This window comes from Phalacrocorax carbo, chromosome 3 (genome assembly GCF_963921805.1).
Source record: "Phalacrocorax carbo chromosome 3, bPhaCar2.1, whole genome shotgun sequence".
NCBI lineage: Eukaryota > Metazoa > Chordata > Aves > Suliformes > Phalacrocoracidae > Phalacrocorax > Phalacrocorax carbo.
Genome location: NC_087515.1, coordinates 33,053,548 through 33,072,045, shown reverse-complemented (window position 1 = coordinate 33,072,045; position 18,498 = coordinate 33,053,548). Strand labels below are relative to the sequence as shown.

Genomic DNA, 18,498 nt, shown 5'->3' with positions numbered 1-18,498 from the left:
CACTGCTTGTTTGCTGTTCAGCAGGCAAGGTGGGAAATGCTAACGTGGCCTCTGTGTACTTTGCATACTGCAGCATTAGGTACAGAAATGCAGCCTGGCTCAAACACAAGAGAAGTACTGCTAAGAGTAACTAGACTGGTTTAATTACTTAAGCTCACCTCACCAGGACTAGCTTATTAGCATCTCGCCACAATACCACACTGTGCAGCCTGTGTATAACCAGAATCAGGAAAAAAGTCAAGCTGGTTTCATATAGTTGGTTTTATTATTACATACTAATAATACATATCAACACAGCCGTTACCAGAGTAAACCCTTATGGGACAAATAACTGCCATAATGCAAATTACGGAACAGAAGATCAGTGTAAAGTGTGAAGCAGCACAGCATCTGATTAAAAAAATTTAAAAAAATCAATGCTGTGAAAACTCATGGTATTAGACTTCACTTAAAAAAAAATCTCAGGAGAAACCTAAAGTTCACAAACTTCCCAGAACACAGGAAAAGCCACGTGCATCCCCCCAGTGAATCCATCAGGACTTAATTCCATGAAGACTTTTTGCAAATTCAGTGTTTACATCTTCAACATAGTTCATAATCTTCTTTACTGTAAGAGAGCACAGTCAGCTGATCTATTCTACACATATATTGCTTCACTCTTTTGGGGCCACTTAGGATCACAATTTCCTCTAGCTTTAAACAGCTAATTCAACCAATGTATATATACATACATGTGTAAACAAAATGCCTAAGGAAGGGCTTCAAGATATTTTATAGAAGTATCCCAATTCAGATATTTGTGCTCTTTACTTCAAAATCCAAAGTGCCAAATACAAGCAGCAAAAAGTTTCCACTATTGCAGTCTAAAACAAAATAGTGATCCCATTTACTTGTGTGAGTTTATAGAAGTCATTTAAAGCCACAATGCCAATTAATTCAAAAGGGCTGAGAATAGGAATAAGACATTTACAGTAACTGCACAGCTTGCATGGCCAAAAAACTCTCAAAATTAATTTTTAAACTGTTATTAACAACTAAAGGAATGTACACATTTTGACAATTTAACATACAACTCAAAACCAGACAACTACTGCACTAATCCAAGTTTGTTAATGCATAATCGTGTTTGAAAATATACAAAATCTAAAGTTATTACATGAAATTAAAACCTAGTTTTAAAAAATGCACAGTAAAAACTGAAGGTAATTACTATATAAATTATCCACAGAGTGTGTATTTCCTGGTTTAGAGCCAACATTAAGTTTTGTTTTATCTGTTACAAGTTCTAAATATTTTAAAGCCATTTACAGCACCAAATCAGTTTTTACTAGACCCATATCACCTCTTGTTCCTGTAACAAACAGGAATTGGACAATGAATATTAACTGCATCCTGTGCAGCAGCAGCTTCCGAAGGCAAGTTGATTAGCTGTAAGCTATCGATTTTTGTTCTTTTTAGAATTTCCCTGCAACAAGAAGCAAGTGAACATATAATTCAGATAAGAAAAAAATCTATGCAGACAATAAAACCTGATGTCAGAATTTATGCCTACAGCAAACAAAGGACAATCAAACTGAAAATAAACAGTCCATAGGCTTTTAATAATGGAAGCTTGTAACTGCTTGTTCTGAAGATCCCTCTACCTTTACAGGCACAACAGAGGAAAGTGCCAGATATTTCAAATAAGCACAACAGTAGCTTACTTCAAATTGAAATGTGGAGAAAAGACATTTGGGTTATCCCCCAAAACACTTGACTGTGTTAACACCACTAATATTGTAAGGATAGTGAGGGCAAGTCAAATCATAATTCACTCTTAAGTGGTATTTCAAATATAAACCTTATCCTTACAAGGTTTATTTAATTGCCTCAAATCAAAATCAATTCCTCACACTACCATTTTGTTCCAAGACAAATTTAACTTTAGAAATATTCTGTATTGAACAAGTTAGTGTAGGAAATTATTTGTTCTACAGCTAACCAGCTCACATTTGACTTGCAACAATTTTACAAATCAAACGCCTAGCTTAAAATAGCTATTGCACAAAAGTTACTTGCTGGAAATTCTCTGTCTTCCTATTTCCTTAAGATAACATTTGTTTTTAATCTAATCAACAACCCTCTCCAAATGATAACTGCATCATTTCAATTTCAACAGTATCACCTTCTAAATTTTCACATATTACCAAATGTAAGTCTAGTGTCGTGAGATTCTGAACTACCTCCATACAGACACAGTACCACTTCAAGTCTTAAAAGTACAAGTGAAAAATTCCAGAAAACATTTTATAAAAACGTTAAGTGCTATGGTCAGTATGCAGCCAAGAGCTTCCCTCTAAAAACACAAGAGCTTATACACCAAGAAGGAGTTTTAAAGATTGCAATGCCAAGTCAAAACACTCAGATATCAATAAAAACAGTTCTGTACATCAGGGGAGGAGTGTACTCTAGCAAATAAAAATTGCTGTCGTGGGACCTTTAATCAAAACATGGATTTTTTTTTTTAACCCCTTCAGTGAAACCTGCTTCCTTGCATTCCACAATTAAGCAGCATAATACTAGCTTATTAGTTTTACAGCCAGACTAGTGAAGGGTAAAGGCCTTCACAAGATCCGTTTCTCCCCAGAACTGTCAGAATAAGATATGCCATGGTTTAAGCACTGACTGCTCAAAACAGCAGAATTCTGTGTTTTTAGTCATTAACATCAAGATTTGACAACAAGTCAAAAAACTTGTTCCTGGTAAATGGATAGTCTCCTGGTTTGGAAGAAAATTTAAGTGCGCATTTTAAGTTCACAGAAGAATATAAGTGGCAAATTTTTCATTCCTACATGAGACAGAAAAGCTAAAATATGGAAATAAAACAGAAGAACAGCTGCCAAGAACAGGTACACTTCAACCAAGAGAGGAGTGCAGGAAGGACACTCCTACCAAGAAGTAAATCATTAACACCCGGTATCACTAGATGGATTTGCAAATAGTTCTATTTTCACCAGACGTAAACAAAACAAACAAAACAAACAAAACAAAAGGGTGCTGATCACCCATCAGAGGGTACACTTTGAAAGCCTGCTTTGAAGCAGTGACGAAGTGTTTCTTCTTTCCAACACGTATGTTTTGCAAGTGTTTTTTCTTCACTGGCCACGAATAGGAACTATAGCTTGTGAATTGGTTTGTTAAAGGGTAGTGCTGCAGGAATGCCAAATGTAACCCACAGACCTCCAAACAGCAGCCAGTGCCTAATGTCAACACCTGGCAACTTACCTTACTAGTCATCTTTAGTGTATCAATTTCTTCCCTTTGTTTAGTTAATGTTTCATTCATACTGCAGAGGTGGTCACTCATCATACTTAACTGATCCTCATAACTCCTCTTTGTTGTCATCAATTCATCCTAAGGGGAAAAATAAAAATTAACCAGGAGTTTTTGCTCAATGAGTGACAACTGGCAAAGCAGCCAACTTTATCTCCACTTAAGCTACATTTTTGATGTTGAATGTGTGCAGTTCAGCTAAACCACTGAAAAATATAACTTGCTAAAAGAAACTCAATAGCTATTTTTCTTTTACCTGAAGTCTCATGCATGGTCTGTTCCCCTTATTTTCGCTCTGTTTCCTTTATAATCTTTCCCCCCGATTTTTATGACTTACATAAAAGACTAACGGCCAAGTTTTCCAACACTGCTTCCAGCAAGGTTTATAAGGTTAGAGCACAGCCTGTACGTGAACATCCATGGCATACAAAGCTGAAGGAACCCACAATCCATATGCAGCTGTAGAGCTATGTCATCTCTGGCATTAGACAGACATGGAAGGATAACGTGCATGACTAGAATGCAGCAATGAAGGGATACAGACACTTTAGGAAGGACAGGATAGGAAGGGGAGAAGTCATGCTTTACGTGAAGGAGCATTTGAAGGCAATTAAGATCTTATAGGCAGGGATTAGAGAACAAGGGTGATGGCAGGGGTGGGACAGGACAACAGACAGGACATTTGCTACAAGCAGATAGAAATCGCAACTCCAGAACCTGATCTTCATGAGGGATTTTAACCACCCTGACATCTCCTAGAAAGGCAACAAAGGGGTGGACAAGCAATTCGGGAGTTCCCTTCAACGTGGTAAAGAACTTCTAGATACCAGTGATCAAAGGCCTAAGACAGGCTCTCTCTGCTGGACCTGTTACTCACAAATAAGGAAAAGCTGGTCAGGGATGTGAAAGCCAGTGGTAGCCCTGGCTGCAGCAACCATGATTTAGTGGAATTTAAGATCCTGAGAGAAGCAAGACGAATAGTAAAATTACAGCAACCCAAGATTTAGAAAGAATAGATTTTGGCTTTTTCATGGTCTGCTTGGCAAAATCCCAGGTAAAACATCCCTGGGAGTTAAAGAGGCCCAGGAAAACTGAATGATCAAGGGCAGAGGAGAGAACAGTCCAATCCTTAGGAAGCTGAGCAACTATGGCAGGTGGCCAGCATGGCTGTACAGGAAACTCCTCTGAACTGTCTCTGCTCTGAGCAAAGGAGGGGACCAGATTACCTTCAGAGGGCCCTTCCAACCTCAACAATTCTATGATTCAATATAATGCAGACTACTAAACATACAAATGGTACACCCGCTATCTTCTCTTAGGAAGTTTAAGGTGCAAACATGAGATGCTCATCTCCAATGAGCCTTGTCAGTACAACATCTAAATTCTGAGTAGTAGATGCAAGTGCTGGCTGTACACAAACTAATACTCCCCGTGCAGAGGGAAACAAGCCACTGAAATCAGTCATACAGCCACACCTTTTGACATTAAAAAATTTTCATAAAAAGCGTTGACATCAAATGTGCCAAAGCACAGGCTTGGCTACTCAAACCTTTTCCTTGCAAGCATGTTCCCCTTCAATGGCATACCTGGGATTTGAAGTGTGTTATTTAAGACTCTTCTCTACATACCACTAGAGTTTTATATCATGTAACTAAGGACCTAGCAGAGGTACAACCATGCTCGATGGCCGTAATTTTTCTCCTCTGAATTCCCCTTACACGTGATTATAAAATGCACCTCTTATATAACATTTTACTTGCCTGTAATCTACTGATGTTTTGACTAGCTAGTTTCAACTCTTCCGTGAGCGATTCCTTCGACTTCTCTGCTAAGGACAGTCTTTTGGCAAGTGCTCGACACTGTCAATCAGAACAGGATAGGGAAGGTAGGAGGGAGGACAGTTAGTTCCAGAGCGTTGCCTTGTGCCACCTTTAACCAATTGCGTTGGATGCTTCCATCTTTTTGTAACCCTGACATTTCAAAAACCTTAGTCATTTTTAAATGCAAGAGTACTGACAAGTTATGCAATAGTTAATATTAAATTTTTGTTTCATTCTACAGAATTACCATATTGCCAGTCTTCTAAATGTATTTTCACATGATTACTAGGAAATATTTCATAAGTAAAAAGCAACACAACTCACTTCATACATTGCTCAAATATCAGAGGAAGATAGTTCCTACTATGTAATCTACTATTAAATAAAATTATTTAAAATAATTTAGTATATTCCATATCAGATAATTACAGAAATTGAAACAGCCACTACTTTCAAGAAATGTTACCTATTATTTGAAATGAAAATAGGAAGTCAGATACAATGAATCATTTCATTATTTCTTGAAGTTAAGCATAACTTATGCCTAAGAACCAATTTCTCAGAGGAGAGCTGTTTTCATCACTTCATGACACTCAAATATTTTTGAATGACATCAGCATCACTTTAAGATGAAGTCAAAACTAGCTTGGTAACTAAAGCCAGCTGCTTCAACTTATATGAGCAAACCTATACATGATGTATGTTGTACTAAATACACTCAAGACAAAGCTATCAAAGGATTTCTTAAAAAAAAAAAATCTTTCTACTGTATCCATTTCTATGTAAACTAGACCACAGCCAACAAAATATTCCAGGAACAGATTTTTAACAAACATTATGTTCCATATATTTAAACTCACTGTCCTAACACTTGCCTGTGGGAAGTTCATAAAGGGATTTACTCTTTACAGTATAGACACTGCCTGCATGCTCACCTCAGCATGAAAGTGTACTGATTTGCTGTCAGCAAGCTGCAGATGAGATGTAAGTTCTGCTATCCTTGCCATATAGTGGTTTTTTATCAGGTCTTCACGAGATTCAACATCTGGAGCCTGGCAAAGCAAAAAATTTAAGCAGACAAATGTTTAATAGACTGAATACTTGCATCACAACAATTTCAGAAGCTCACAACATTCAGAACTATTTCTTACACTGCATGTTCCAGAAGTTTGTTTAGACATCTGAACTTAAAAATCCAAACAAAACACAACCCACCAGTTCACTGTAAATTACAGAGTAAACCACTAGAGGCAGCTTTCACATGACCTGTCATGACCTACAAGTTCACCACTGTGCAGTAGTTTGAGAACTTATATCAGTTTTTACCCGGCTCACACTCTTCTTAATCATACCTGCACAAGAGGGGGAATAAACTAAAATACACCTCAGTTCCCTGCAGTGTCAGAAAAGGGACAGCACTGAATCCTATTCTGCTGAGTTCCTGCTGGGGCAAGCATTACACTGTAGTGGTGCTAAACAAAGAGTTAACATTTAGTCTGACAGCTGGTTCAAAGTTTCTTTCAGTGTGACCTCTGGTTTGGGATAGCCTGTACTTAAGTGTTAAATACCAGGCATCACAGTCAGTGACTTCTTTGAGGCTTGAGCCCTTCCTCAAGCGTTAAGAACTGAGGCCTGGAATGCAGTTAGAGTTACTGAAGTACAAACCAACCAATGCTTTCTTCAAATTACACAGCTCACACTGCTCCAAACTGCTTACATGAAGAAAAGATTCATTAAATAGAAGAAGAAAGTTAGGAAATACATGGATTTCAGAGACTCAGGGATATGCAGACTGTATGGGTGATTCATGCCATTACATGACAGTATTCCTGTAATTGAACCTTTGGAAAAAGTTTAACACAGTTGACATATTTACCAGATGTACTTTGATAACATTTGAAACAGATTACCTTTTCATTATCAGTAGTTATAGTCAACATTCCAATCTAGAACAAGGAAGAAAATATGCTTACATGAGAACTGCAAAAATAGATACTACAGCTGCAAGTCGTTTCAGCTTCTGTCATAGGACTTTAAATTTTAAAAAAATCTTGCAACAGTTAAATTTGGTTTTAGTTTTAAGTACTTTCAGCTGTAATATAAACAAGGGTAACAATATACATTAATGCCTTGAACAGAATTAAAGCTGATACCAACTCTCCCAATATATCCTTTGTCTTATGATGTAGACAGGGAAAAAAGCATTAGAAGCAGCAAGATGCAGCTAGCTTGTATGATTATGCAACTGCTTGATTACAAAAAACTAATTTAGAGGTATGTTAGAACATTGAAACGTTACTTTTCGTGTTCAAGAGCAAGGAAACCTACTTTGGACTTCTTGAGTACCTTCTGAATTCCTACCTTTCCAGTTTGACAGTTCAGTGTGAAGCACTGACAGAACTCCAGCAAAGGGGTATATGCAAATAACCAGTTTCATGGAAGAATGTCTTCAGAATCAAGGGAGGTTTTTTTCTGACATCAACAGGACTAGAGATTTAGGTTTATGGGAAATATTCATACAATATGCTGACCTGTGAGTTACATTAAGCATTGTGGCTAGAAAAAGCCATTCTCTTCAAATTCATAACAGATCAAATACAGAACCAAAAACTTAAGATGCCAGTTTACTTCGAAACTGGGGATTTCGGAACAATCCACAGGTCATTTTTATCCTGGAGCAGGAAAGTGGGGAGAAAAAAGGGAATAATTCTGCAAAGTGATGAGCTAAGTAGATTGTTTCTTTCTTACAGATGACATCCCTACTAATACCACTTTGGAAGGGGCAATTCAGAAGAAAGGCCAACCTCTTAAATGCTAGCAATAAACAGGAAAGACATTTATCCAGCTAGAAGAGCAAGGACAGAATGCATGCCTTATCCAAAAGCAACCGTTGAGCCCAAGTTGTATGTGCCTATGAAGGCTGCATAAAAATTAGGGTTCCAGACAGCACTGCAAACTTGAATGGCTTCAAGTTAAAATTTACACTGCGTCAACTTGTAAGTCTTTCAACCCATTTAAAAATACTAACTACCTACTTCTCTTTGCTTTAACATACCTACAGACGAAAAAAGTATTGGAAACTCAGAGCTGACCTGAGATATATACTACTTACAAGGCTTCCTGACTACAGAGTCATAAAAACCTAGAAGTTAAGCACCTATTATTTCCCCCCTCAGTCACACAAGTACAGAACTACAAAACATCTCCATGATACTAAAGATACCAAGCAAAGTCTCAAAAGCCAAGAAGTTCCAAGTTCTGCAGAAAGTATTAGCAAGCAGCTTTGCAAGTACAAGGAGGCCAAGTGTGAATGTATTTCAACAGTTAAAAACCTTTATTAGTGTTCCACTGATCAAACAGTACTACTACCAAAGAAACTGGACTTTTTTTCTGTTGAAGAAAACAGGTCACTTACCAGACTAGTACTTTTAATAGGTTCCCTCAGACTCTTTTCTGTGGTTTCTTTCTTTTGTTCAGCTACATTTGGCAAGACAGAACGCTCTTGTGTCGTTTCAGTTAAATGTCCACTAAAAGAGTTCTTCAGTTTTTGGTTTTCTTTCTCCAGCTTTATTTTAGCCAGCTGAGCCTCCAACATCCAGTGTTCTTTTTCTTGTTCAAGTTTTGCAATTTTCTCCAAACTCTGCTGGACCTTTAGGAGGGAAAAGTTTAGAGTCCAGGTTATTGAAACCAAGGGGGAAAAAACACACAGGGAAAATTTGAAGACAGTATTATTTTAAACCATTACATAAGTGAGCTAATGAATAATGCAGCAGGTAAGCATCTACTGATTCAAGCTGTATGCATAACTGTGGTCACGTGTCAAAAATGACTACGTTATTTAATTAGTCTGAAACATGCATCACAAAGTTCCAGCTCCTAGAACTGGCAACACCCTATTAGGTAAAAAATCAAAGCAGGGAAAAAAATTTTATGAAAACTTGAGACATGTGTGCCTGGCACTAGCATTATCTTGTTCTATGCTAGAAAGACAAACAATTTCTCCCCTCCCAGCTGCCCCACCTCACACAGACAAAAGAACCCACTTGTCCAGATAAGAAGTCAACTATGGAACAGTACACATCATATCACTCCACACATTTCTGTTGAAACTCATCACATCCCTACTAGTACCACTTGAATATTAGGCACTACAAGTCTTTCTTCTGTAAAAGACCTATGACGGTAACTCAAGCACAGTCCAAACGTTCAAGCTAGTAAAGAAGTTTTAGTATTAATCAGTTAGCCCATCTCATTTATGTGAGAAAGGCAAACTGGACAGGCATTTTAAACACCATTTAACCTCCCTTCCAGGGAAAAAAAAAATATGCACACTGCCAGAATGATAAACTAATCTATTAATATACTTTAACTGTCATTGTTCTTAAGAAGTGCTAATAAATCCTGCATAGTTCAAAAACACACTCAAAATAGTACATAACTTTAGAAATAAATACTTCAGTATGCCTTATTCTTGTCTTTATTTTGCATTTATTTGAATTATTAAAGATCACTTGACTTCCTGTATTTATAAAAGACATCAGTGGCATAATCCTGTCTCTTATAACTACAGGTACATTCTGCAGGTACAGGAGAACAAGTCTTGGATAACCCAGCCTGACAAGGGTAAGTTTTACTTCAAGAATCTACAAATAAGACATGTACGGTCTAATTTTAAGCTTCAGTATATGCATATATATGTACAAACAACCACACACAATTGTGGAGACTATTTGATACTACTTTACCTTTATAAAATATACTATCATATGTGTCAGTAAAATTTATACCAGAGTACCTGTTGTGCAAGACCTTCTCTACTCTCTGTGGAGCTCAGAAGAACTCTGCGATTAGCCAAAGCCTCTTCATAAGGCACCGAATCTGCACAAGGCTGCAGAAGGATAAAGAAACCTCAAAATGTGTTTCACAAGTAGATCAGAATATGTATTCTAGATCTATTTTCTTAATGCCCTCATTTTAGTAAAGGGAAGAAAAATATCTTCCAAGTATTTACTGGCCAATAGAAAAAATGGTTTAGGCACACAAAAAATAAGACTCCAAAATGCACACCTGATTAAGAAGTGCTCAGAAAACTCCAGGTGTTATGTCATGATCAAATGCATCTTAAGGTCCACTTCACAGACATTGCATTAAGTGATTTAATGATCACAGTTAAGTACACCATCACTTAATTATTAATTTTAATGGAGACAACAGGGAGATCTGGCAGTGTTCAATCCTTTGGTTCAGGACATTTTCTCCCTCTTTTCAGCTGCCTTTTTTCCCCCTTCTGCTCTCCACTGCCTTCCAGTGAATGCATGTCTAAAAATATGATGTAATTCACTCCATATTCCTGGTGAATGAGAGGAAATTTAAATAAGCAGCTACCCTCTTCTCCTTGGAGTCTTGGCACAGAAATAATTAGTGGTAGAGGCAGAATTGGCACATACCCTCAGTTGTGAGTGCAACTATGCTCTCCAAGTTTTTCAATAGCGTTATTGCTCTAAGGGTTCCATTTCCTCAGCCAAAGACCCTCATTCAGAGGAAAATCCATTGCAAATACTGAAAATCTTCAGTTTGTATTCTCTTTGGCATAACCAACAATCAACTGAATTGTGCTTTCTCTGTGCAAGCATGCTAGCTGAACAAACCTTCTTCAAAGACTTCATGTAAGCAACCGCCTTTTTCTTGTACAGCAGCATACACTCAGCTGAAACAGGACTGATGAACTCTGTTCCTCCTCTAGGGCCATAGCTCAACGAAGCAGTGAAGTGATCCAAGTTGTTGCTAAAGAACGAGGCAATCTAGACACATCAAGAAGAGTCACTTTTCAAATCAAGTTGACCAGAAAGATTCATAGAGAGCAATTACTCTTTCAAGGGAAAGACAAGTATTCAGTGAAAGTGGGCTTCACAACTAGAAATTCAAACAAGCTCAAGCTCTTCCAAATAACTTAGACCTTACTAAGGCAAAGCATCCTCTTCACAGTATCTACTTTTATCACCCATTCAGTTGTTTTTATCTTGCAGTCTGAAAATACTTTAGAACTAACCTGATAATATAGATTATTAATATCAGAGGCACACCTAGATTTTCCAAATCATTCAACTACGATTTTTTCTTCCAAAAACCTGCACAAGTCAGGACATTATACTGAAACAAAAGTATCCGTTACCTTGCCCACTCCATTTGTTAAAGCCACAATGGATGATAAAATACAGTCATTTGTAGTTATGAGTTTCTGTGTGGCAGTTGGAACATCTTGTTCTAAAGTAGCTTTTTGACTGTAGTGCTTGGAAATGTCTAGAAAAAGAAAACACATATTCATGTTAAATTATGGGTTTTGTCTCTTTAAGACACTATTTTCAAATTCAGCTTATGACCTCAGGCTTCAAGCAGTTTTTCCCTCTTTAAGCAAGTTTTATAAAAGTTTATTTGGATACTCTTATTTTTTTGGTATAGTGCCTTAGACAACTGTTTGTGATCAAAAGGAATAGACATTATGCCTATTACACAAGGCAGAATAACGTGTATAGTTAAGTGTACTCTGCATCCCCCAAATAGCAGATCCAAGCTCACATCAAACTAGCATTTCGCTCTACAAGTATATTTCCCATACGTTTACATTAGGACACTAAACCAGTAGAATTTTTAGTCATGTTCAATATCAGAGTCTTAAGCTTACATGACTTAGAGTATTTTAATTCTGTCAGAGCAAATCTAAAAGACTACCAGAAATTTAGAATTCCACTTCCTATATTCTAAAGTTATTTCAGGCAAAATCAACATAACAGTCCTCTGAGGAAAAAAAACACACAAAAAACGCCACCACAAAACTTTGAAAGTCATCCACAAAGACATTTTAGCTTATATATACTAATTAATTTCAACAAAATTTAAAAACCCAGCCAACCAAAACACACACACACCCCCAAAAAAACCCCACACAACAAATGACAAAGCCCTCAAGTATATCATGTAAGAACAAACATTCCCAACTTGGCCTAATTAAAAATACGTAATTATTTGACAAATGAACACTTTGCACCTATTTGACAATAAAATACTACTGCTACAGAATGGAGAACTCCCAGGTCACTACCCCCAGAAGTTTTAACACGAGGCAAGCTAAAGCAGTTGGAAATTAGTCTGAGCTGGGAAGGAAGAGGGGAAAGAAGTGACAAATCAAGCATTCTGGAGTATGGGAATGTGAGGTGTTAAGCACAACATTTCTGTTGCTAGCTAATGAATTCTACTGACTGTTTTCTTCAATACTTTGATTTTCTTTATTTCTTTTGATGAAGTACAAGTTGGGTTGGTTTTACATTGTACTAACTATATGATAAATACCTTTTACCTCTTAATAAACTTCTCTATGTTACAAAACTTTGCTTTCATGTCTCTGTTGGTGGTGGAATCTCAAACAGGGACACTGTAACCAGAGTGATGGAATTAACCAACCATGGATGTTGCTATACTCCTTGTACAGCCCTATCCAACTGGATGTTAAGTCTGGGGACATGGAGTATACCAATCAGTGTATTCTTCGATCTGTATTTTAGTCCCTAGGTAATCACTAATGTGAACAAAACAATAGACAATGTGCTTCTGTCGGAAAAGGATGACAAAATGTGGTTTCATGTAGTAGACTGAGAAAACTGGCCAGGACTGCCAAGATTAAGAACCAAGTAGGTAAAAGGTAATTCTGGCGGGGGAGATCGCGACCACCGACTCACAGACCACCGACCCAAGTAATACCACCTACTCAAAAGAGAACAATGGGAAAGGACAACTGAGCCTGCGCAATAATTTACATGTGAAGAAGCAAGTTTGTTCCAATCACCGAAGAGAATAATATTGAATATGTATAGATGAGATGAATATGTATATTTTTGGTCTATATAAATCACAAGGGAAAGGTAAGGTATGCACATTAGGAGGAATGATCCCCCGTGCATCCGGCGCCATGAATAATGAATGCCTGCCTTTTAACACTACATTGGTGTTACAAGGTTTAATCCTGATTTCGGCGACAACACTGCAAAACGGGGCAGTGCTATTGACATTATTGCTAAAAGACCAGGAGAAAAAAAACCTATTAGAGTTACAGAAGCCTAATGTTTAAACAGTTCACCTATATGGATTATCTCCCCGAGAACAGCTATATGGTAGAGAAATTTTAGGATACACAGAAACACCAGTGTTTTAAAACTCCAAGTTTTAATCAAACATCACTTCACTGAAAATGTAATATATCCATGTCCTTCTGATAAAAGGAAGGTAAGCCATTTTCAAGGAGGAGGTTAAGTGTCAAAAGGAAATCAGACTTCTTTGTAACCCTTAGTTATATATTCATGTTAAAAATAGTAATCAACCAGAAAACTGTAAGGAAAAATTGCTCTTTGAAGGCAGGTACTAGGTCAACAGGATGGAAGCCAAGGAAAATATTTATATTTAATATCATTCTATTCTGTATGCTAGTTCCACTAGAGCAATGACATTGAGTAACTGAAGTGATACTGCACAGGAAGATCTAGAGTGCCACAATTAAATATTCCAGCAGCTTAGAAGAACAAAGCTAACACAATGGAGGAGCGAAAAACATGCATGCAGGTCCAGAACAAGTAGTTAGCAGGCTTAGCTCCTTATCCTCATTTGTAAAGGCAAAAAACAAACAAGATTTATCACATATTACACATTTAACATTGTTACAGAGTGTATGTGTGCTATGTTAAACAGAAGAAAGCAGAGTTGAAACTTACCACTATTCTTGTGCTCTCACCTTTTAAAATGTCATGAAATCCATGAAGACTTGTAGCAATGTTTGTAAACACCAAGTTGTAATTTGTCCTAAGAAGTCCTTCTGGTTTTGTACCTAAAAGTACCACAGAGAAAGGAAAAAAAAAAGGTTAAACCATGAATGGAAAAAGTAAGCTTTGAAAAATCATCTGATTTCCACCTACTAGAAACATTTGCATGGGGTATGATCTTTAGAACTGAAGAACCATAACAGATTCATTTGCTTTAACTTCCCCTTCCTTTAATATTAGATATATATACACACCAAATCTTGCCACAGTAGGCAGCTAAAAGACTTCCAAGTTTCCTAAATTTCGTTCCGATTTTACAAATGTCAGCTCTCTTGGTCTCAAAAAACAATTATGCACACAGAAAGATTTACATGCTCACTGTTGTAGGAAGAACCAGCTGGGTTCTAAACAGTGCTTCTAAACAGTGAAGACTAAAATAACCTGAAGCTATACAGTAACTATTTCCTCTTATTATTTACAGTATGCATTTGGATATAGTTTACACACACACATAAAAAGTTTCTACCTGATTTAGTCATTACCATGGAGAGTTGTAGTTTAATAGAACAGGAGGAGCTGGAAGTGATAATTAGTAATGAAATGTAGTATATTAACAATTTTGTGATTAAGAGATACCAGAAGATGTACTGTCAGTTGTACTATAAGAACCTACAGTTGTTTCTCCTCCTCTACAATTAACTATGACTATCTAAACCGTGGTACGTGACTGCTTGGTAATTTCCAGGCCCGCACTATGCCCATGTTTATCTAGATGGAAGAGTGCAGAGCATTAAAGACACTCTATAGCACACTCAGTCTCCCAGCCTGGATCAAAGAGGGTCCAATATGACAGAGCATACTGCAGAACTCACCCCATAGTTTAAACTGTACCAGAAGAGTAGCGTTAATCTTGTTTCCTCTGTCACAGAAGTGGGATTTTTTGTGTGGTTCTTTGGTGTGGTGGGGTTTTAGGGTGTTTGGTTTACTTTGGGATCTTTTTGTTTGTTGAAAACTGGTTCAGAAGGAAAACTATACCTTCCAGTCACAATGTAACCAACAGAGTGAAAACTGGCACTTACTTGGTAATGCAAGAAGACTAACATATGTATGTAGCTTCTCAAACACTGCAGTCAACCTTTTCATGTCTCTGTGTAGCTCCATATTTCTAGCTCTTAAAGCAGCTGTGCAAAGAGAAGACTCACACTCTTCTTCCAAACTAGGAATATATGAATCTTTTTTTAAAAAGTGAGCAATTATCTTAAAAAACAGGTTTATGAGTTTTGGAGTAGATAACTAGTGTCCAGAGAAACAATAGATTAGGAATTTATTTTAGGAATGTTAACAAGCAGAGTAACTTAGCAATACATGAAAATTACTGTGTACATGTACTATCCTCACTCTTAGGAGCTTCAGTCACAAGCCAGGAACAGTTTACACTCTCAGCAAGGAACTGATTGCATGAGTTTAAAGACTTTCTTCTGCTGCATATAATTTATGTTTTGCTTCCTAAGGAGCAGGAGAACAGGTATAAAGACAACATAAGTTTTTTCTTCTTCCTTAATCCAAAACCACTTTTTAAGCGGTCCTTTGCACTAATAATTTACTTCCCTTCAAGCCACTTGGGGACAACAATTTTCACTGCAGAAGGGATATGCATCTGGCCAAGTTTTACTACCTTGCTACATTTACTGCATGATAATCTTCAGACAGGCTCAAGAAATCAACAGTTTCAGTGTATCACAGTTGAACAGTATCAATGCTATTGAGTAACATTAAGAAACATCAAAAGATCTGTGCAGCTTTCACTGAAGTCTCACGTGGCGGCGGGGGGGAAGGCTTTAATACGTGTGATTAGCTGTAACACCCAGTTAAGAACATGCATAACCTAAAGGCTCAAAAACTGGCAGGTAAAAAAAAAGTTTTGCCTTTTAAGCCAGAGTGCTTTAAAGGGTGACTTAATATTTGAGTTGCAGATGTTGACAACACTGCCTGCCTGACACTTAGCATCCCTTTAATTTGATCTATCAAATCTAAAGTACCTTTTTAACTGATAAGGAAGAATCTTTCTTAAAAAGCATAAGTAGGAAGCTAAATGTTCTGAGAAAGCCTTCAATTTCACAGCTGTTTCCTGGAAGGAAAAACAACATGTAAATATTTTTGCTCTGTAAAATTCTTTTTCAATATTAAAAATAAGAAATCTTACCAGGACTGTCACAGTATCTTCTGTAATACTTTCAAACAAATGAAGCATTCCTTCCTCCAGAGGGCGAACATACGAAGCATTTTCATGAAGATACTGTGAGAACTGAGTACAGAGAGATTTTAAAATGGTGCTTGCTGAAGGCTCTTGCAAACTGTTTCAAGTTAACAATTGAACAGTCCACTTTAGCAAAGCACCCTGTCATCTTAGATGATTCCCCAAGATGTCAACAATAAGATATAAAGAGTCAAGTGATGTACATCAATCTCTTCTACAGGACACACACACACCTTGAGGGAAAATGAGAAATAGTGAAGACTACAACAGAAATCCAGGCAAAACCCCACCTAGGGTTTGCCACAGCACCCTATCTCATTTTAACTGCCATGCACAGCACACCAAACTGCTGCTTTTTAAGTTTAAACATTCCTGCATTCCTTGCTCAACTCCATCAAATTAAGGCTAGATCCATGCACCATTAAGCCACCAGAATAAACTACCGTATCTTCCTCCCAGCTGCTGTTTGCCTCTCAGCCCTTGTCCTACGCATCAGCACAAACATTTGCACAGCTATGCTGTGCAAAGTACTGAAGAACTAAACAGAGTTAAAACTGAGAACAAGAGATACATTTCAATCTTTATCTGTATCCAGTTCGGTTTTCAATGTTGGTTAAAGTGTGCTTATGCCAATGCAAAGGATGGAGCAGTAACTAGTCAATGGGAGAATTCTTACTTTCAAGAACTGTGACGGGTTTGGGTAATTATGAAGCTTTGGCCTCACAGAACTGCCTGACTTTGCTAAAAATTGCTTAAGTAAATTCTAAAGCTAATTTCATTTCCAAAAAAGTATACCCGAGAACAAAGGTGTTTACTCTTATGATCAAAGTGTAACTGTATCACCAGCTTTCAAATTTGATACCACAGTATTACAAAAAGCTTCTTTCACAGACTGACACAGGTAGTCAAAAGTGATCTTGGGTTTTATTTTACCCCACAGAAAGATAACTTCACCTCTGATTCTTTATCCCACAACAGTAGCTAAAGATGCCAGGCAAATAGGGTATGAGAAATTTTAATTATTTCTTGTGTTATAACAGTGCAGTAACATAGTATTAACAAGAAGAGAGATGCCAAGCTCTCATGCATGCACAAATCTGGATGGAATTAGGGAAAATTCCTAAATCTAAGGAGGAGGAAGTAATACATGCAGAATGCTCCTGACTTGTGTTGCAAAAGAGAGGACTGGAGTTATCTGGCACGATGCTGAAGACCCAGCAGAACCCAGCAATCCAATACTTAAAGAGAAAAGGAATACTTGAACCTGGAAGGGAATTGTCCACATCTACTTTGAGTGTTTGGTGGGGAAAATAGCTCGAAAGCGCCAGACAAGACCTGGAGTTGGGGAAAAATAAATCAGTGCAAGTGTGCTAAGCCACTACCTGACACTTGTCTTCATTTTGTCTAGCACATTAAGGGGAGGTTTTTGAACCACTCAGTGGACGAGCTAAGATCACACTGAGAACACTTGCCAAGCAAATAGATAAATTAATGAAAAATACAGGAGCTTCAGTAAGTGATAAAAGATGCATCACTGCTGGAAATTCACAGCAAAAGCCCTGAGAGGTAGTGTGCACTGAGGCAATTAGGTCATGAATACACAATGGGGTAGACTACAGGAGACATCATTATGAAAACAAACAAAGCCTGAACTACTGAATCAGAATCCATTACCAGAAAAAGAAATCAAATTACAGTTCGGATTAAGTTGCATGTTTCAGTTGTACGAAAGCAGTTCTCTGCTGAAAAGCAGTAAAGAAGTGTTAACTAGGACATTAAGAAAAAAAGCGTGAGAAGTGACATCTAAGAAACCTGGTTTTCTTCCCTTACTGTAAACTGCAGTAGTGTCTGTAGAATCCAGTCAACACACCAAGCCACATAAAAAGGAGACATAGGTGACAAAGCCACATAGTTTTCACAAGAAGGATATGCCATTTTGAGTACATTTGGTGGCAGGAGCAAGAAAATGTTATTCTCAAGCTAAGGTCTACGCTGAATCTCTAAAAGCGTATTCGTGATTCAGATACTTGAAGCAACTAAGAAGGTAAATAGCATGGGATTTCTCTAGTGAATAAACACCTTCACAAGCATATTTGTTGCCTGCAAAGAGATTAGAGGAGGTCTTCCCGAGAACATGAAAGTTTTGTGATAGTTAACATTGCCACTACATGCATTGCAGCTATTTGATGAATGCAAATCATGTCCATCTCCTGAGCCCTACAAACTACTAAATTGACATTATAATCTGAATCAAAAAATACTGTCATCCAGCAACTTAAATGCACGTATGTCCACTTGCACT

General features: G+C 37.4%; 1 protein-coding gene across 3 annotated transcripts in view; it reads right to left on the bottom strand.

Annotated features, from left to right (window-relative positions):
* Nucleotides 1-243: 243 nt before the first annotated feature.
* Nucleotides 244-18,498, bottom strand: part of PPP1R21 (protein phosphatase 1 regulatory subunit 21) — a 32,547-nt gene continuing 14,292 nt past the window's right edge. For 2 of the 3 annotated variants that reach the window (XM_064446445.1, XM_064446447.1), the window contains 13 exons: nucleotides 16,143-16,244; nucleotides 15,979-16,067; nucleotides 15,019-15,155; nucleotides 13,912-14,004; nucleotides 11,305-11,432; nucleotides 10,781-10,933; nucleotides 9,928-10,020; nucleotides 8,548-8,781; nucleotides 7,043-7,078; nucleotides 6,068-6,184; nucleotides 5,073-5,171; nucleotides 3,265-3,393; nucleotides 244-1,465 (listed from right to left, as the gene is read on the bottom strand). In XM_064446445.1, the coding sequence (XP_064302515.1) occupies nucleotides 1,436-1,465; nucleotides 3,265-3,393; nucleotides 5,073-5,171; nucleotides 6,068-6,184; nucleotides 7,043-7,078; nucleotides 8,548-8,781; nucleotides 9,928-10,020; nucleotides 10,781-10,933; nucleotides 11,305-11,432; nucleotides 13,912-14,004; nucleotides 15,019-15,155; nucleotides 15,979-16,067; nucleotides 16,143-16,244 (1,440 nt within the window). In that variant the 3' untranslated portion in view covers nucleotides 244-1,435. The remainder of the gene's footprint in view (nucleotides 1,466-3,264; nucleotides 3,394-5,072; nucleotides 5,172-6,067; nucleotides 6,185-7,042; nucleotides 7,079-8,547; nucleotides 8,782-9,927; nucleotides 10,021-10,780; nucleotides 10,934-11,304; nucleotides 11,433-13,911; nucleotides 14,005-15,018; nucleotides 15,156-15,978; nucleotides 16,068-16,142; nucleotides 16,245-18,498) is intronic. The other variant, XM_064446446.1, reaches the window with a different exon arrangement.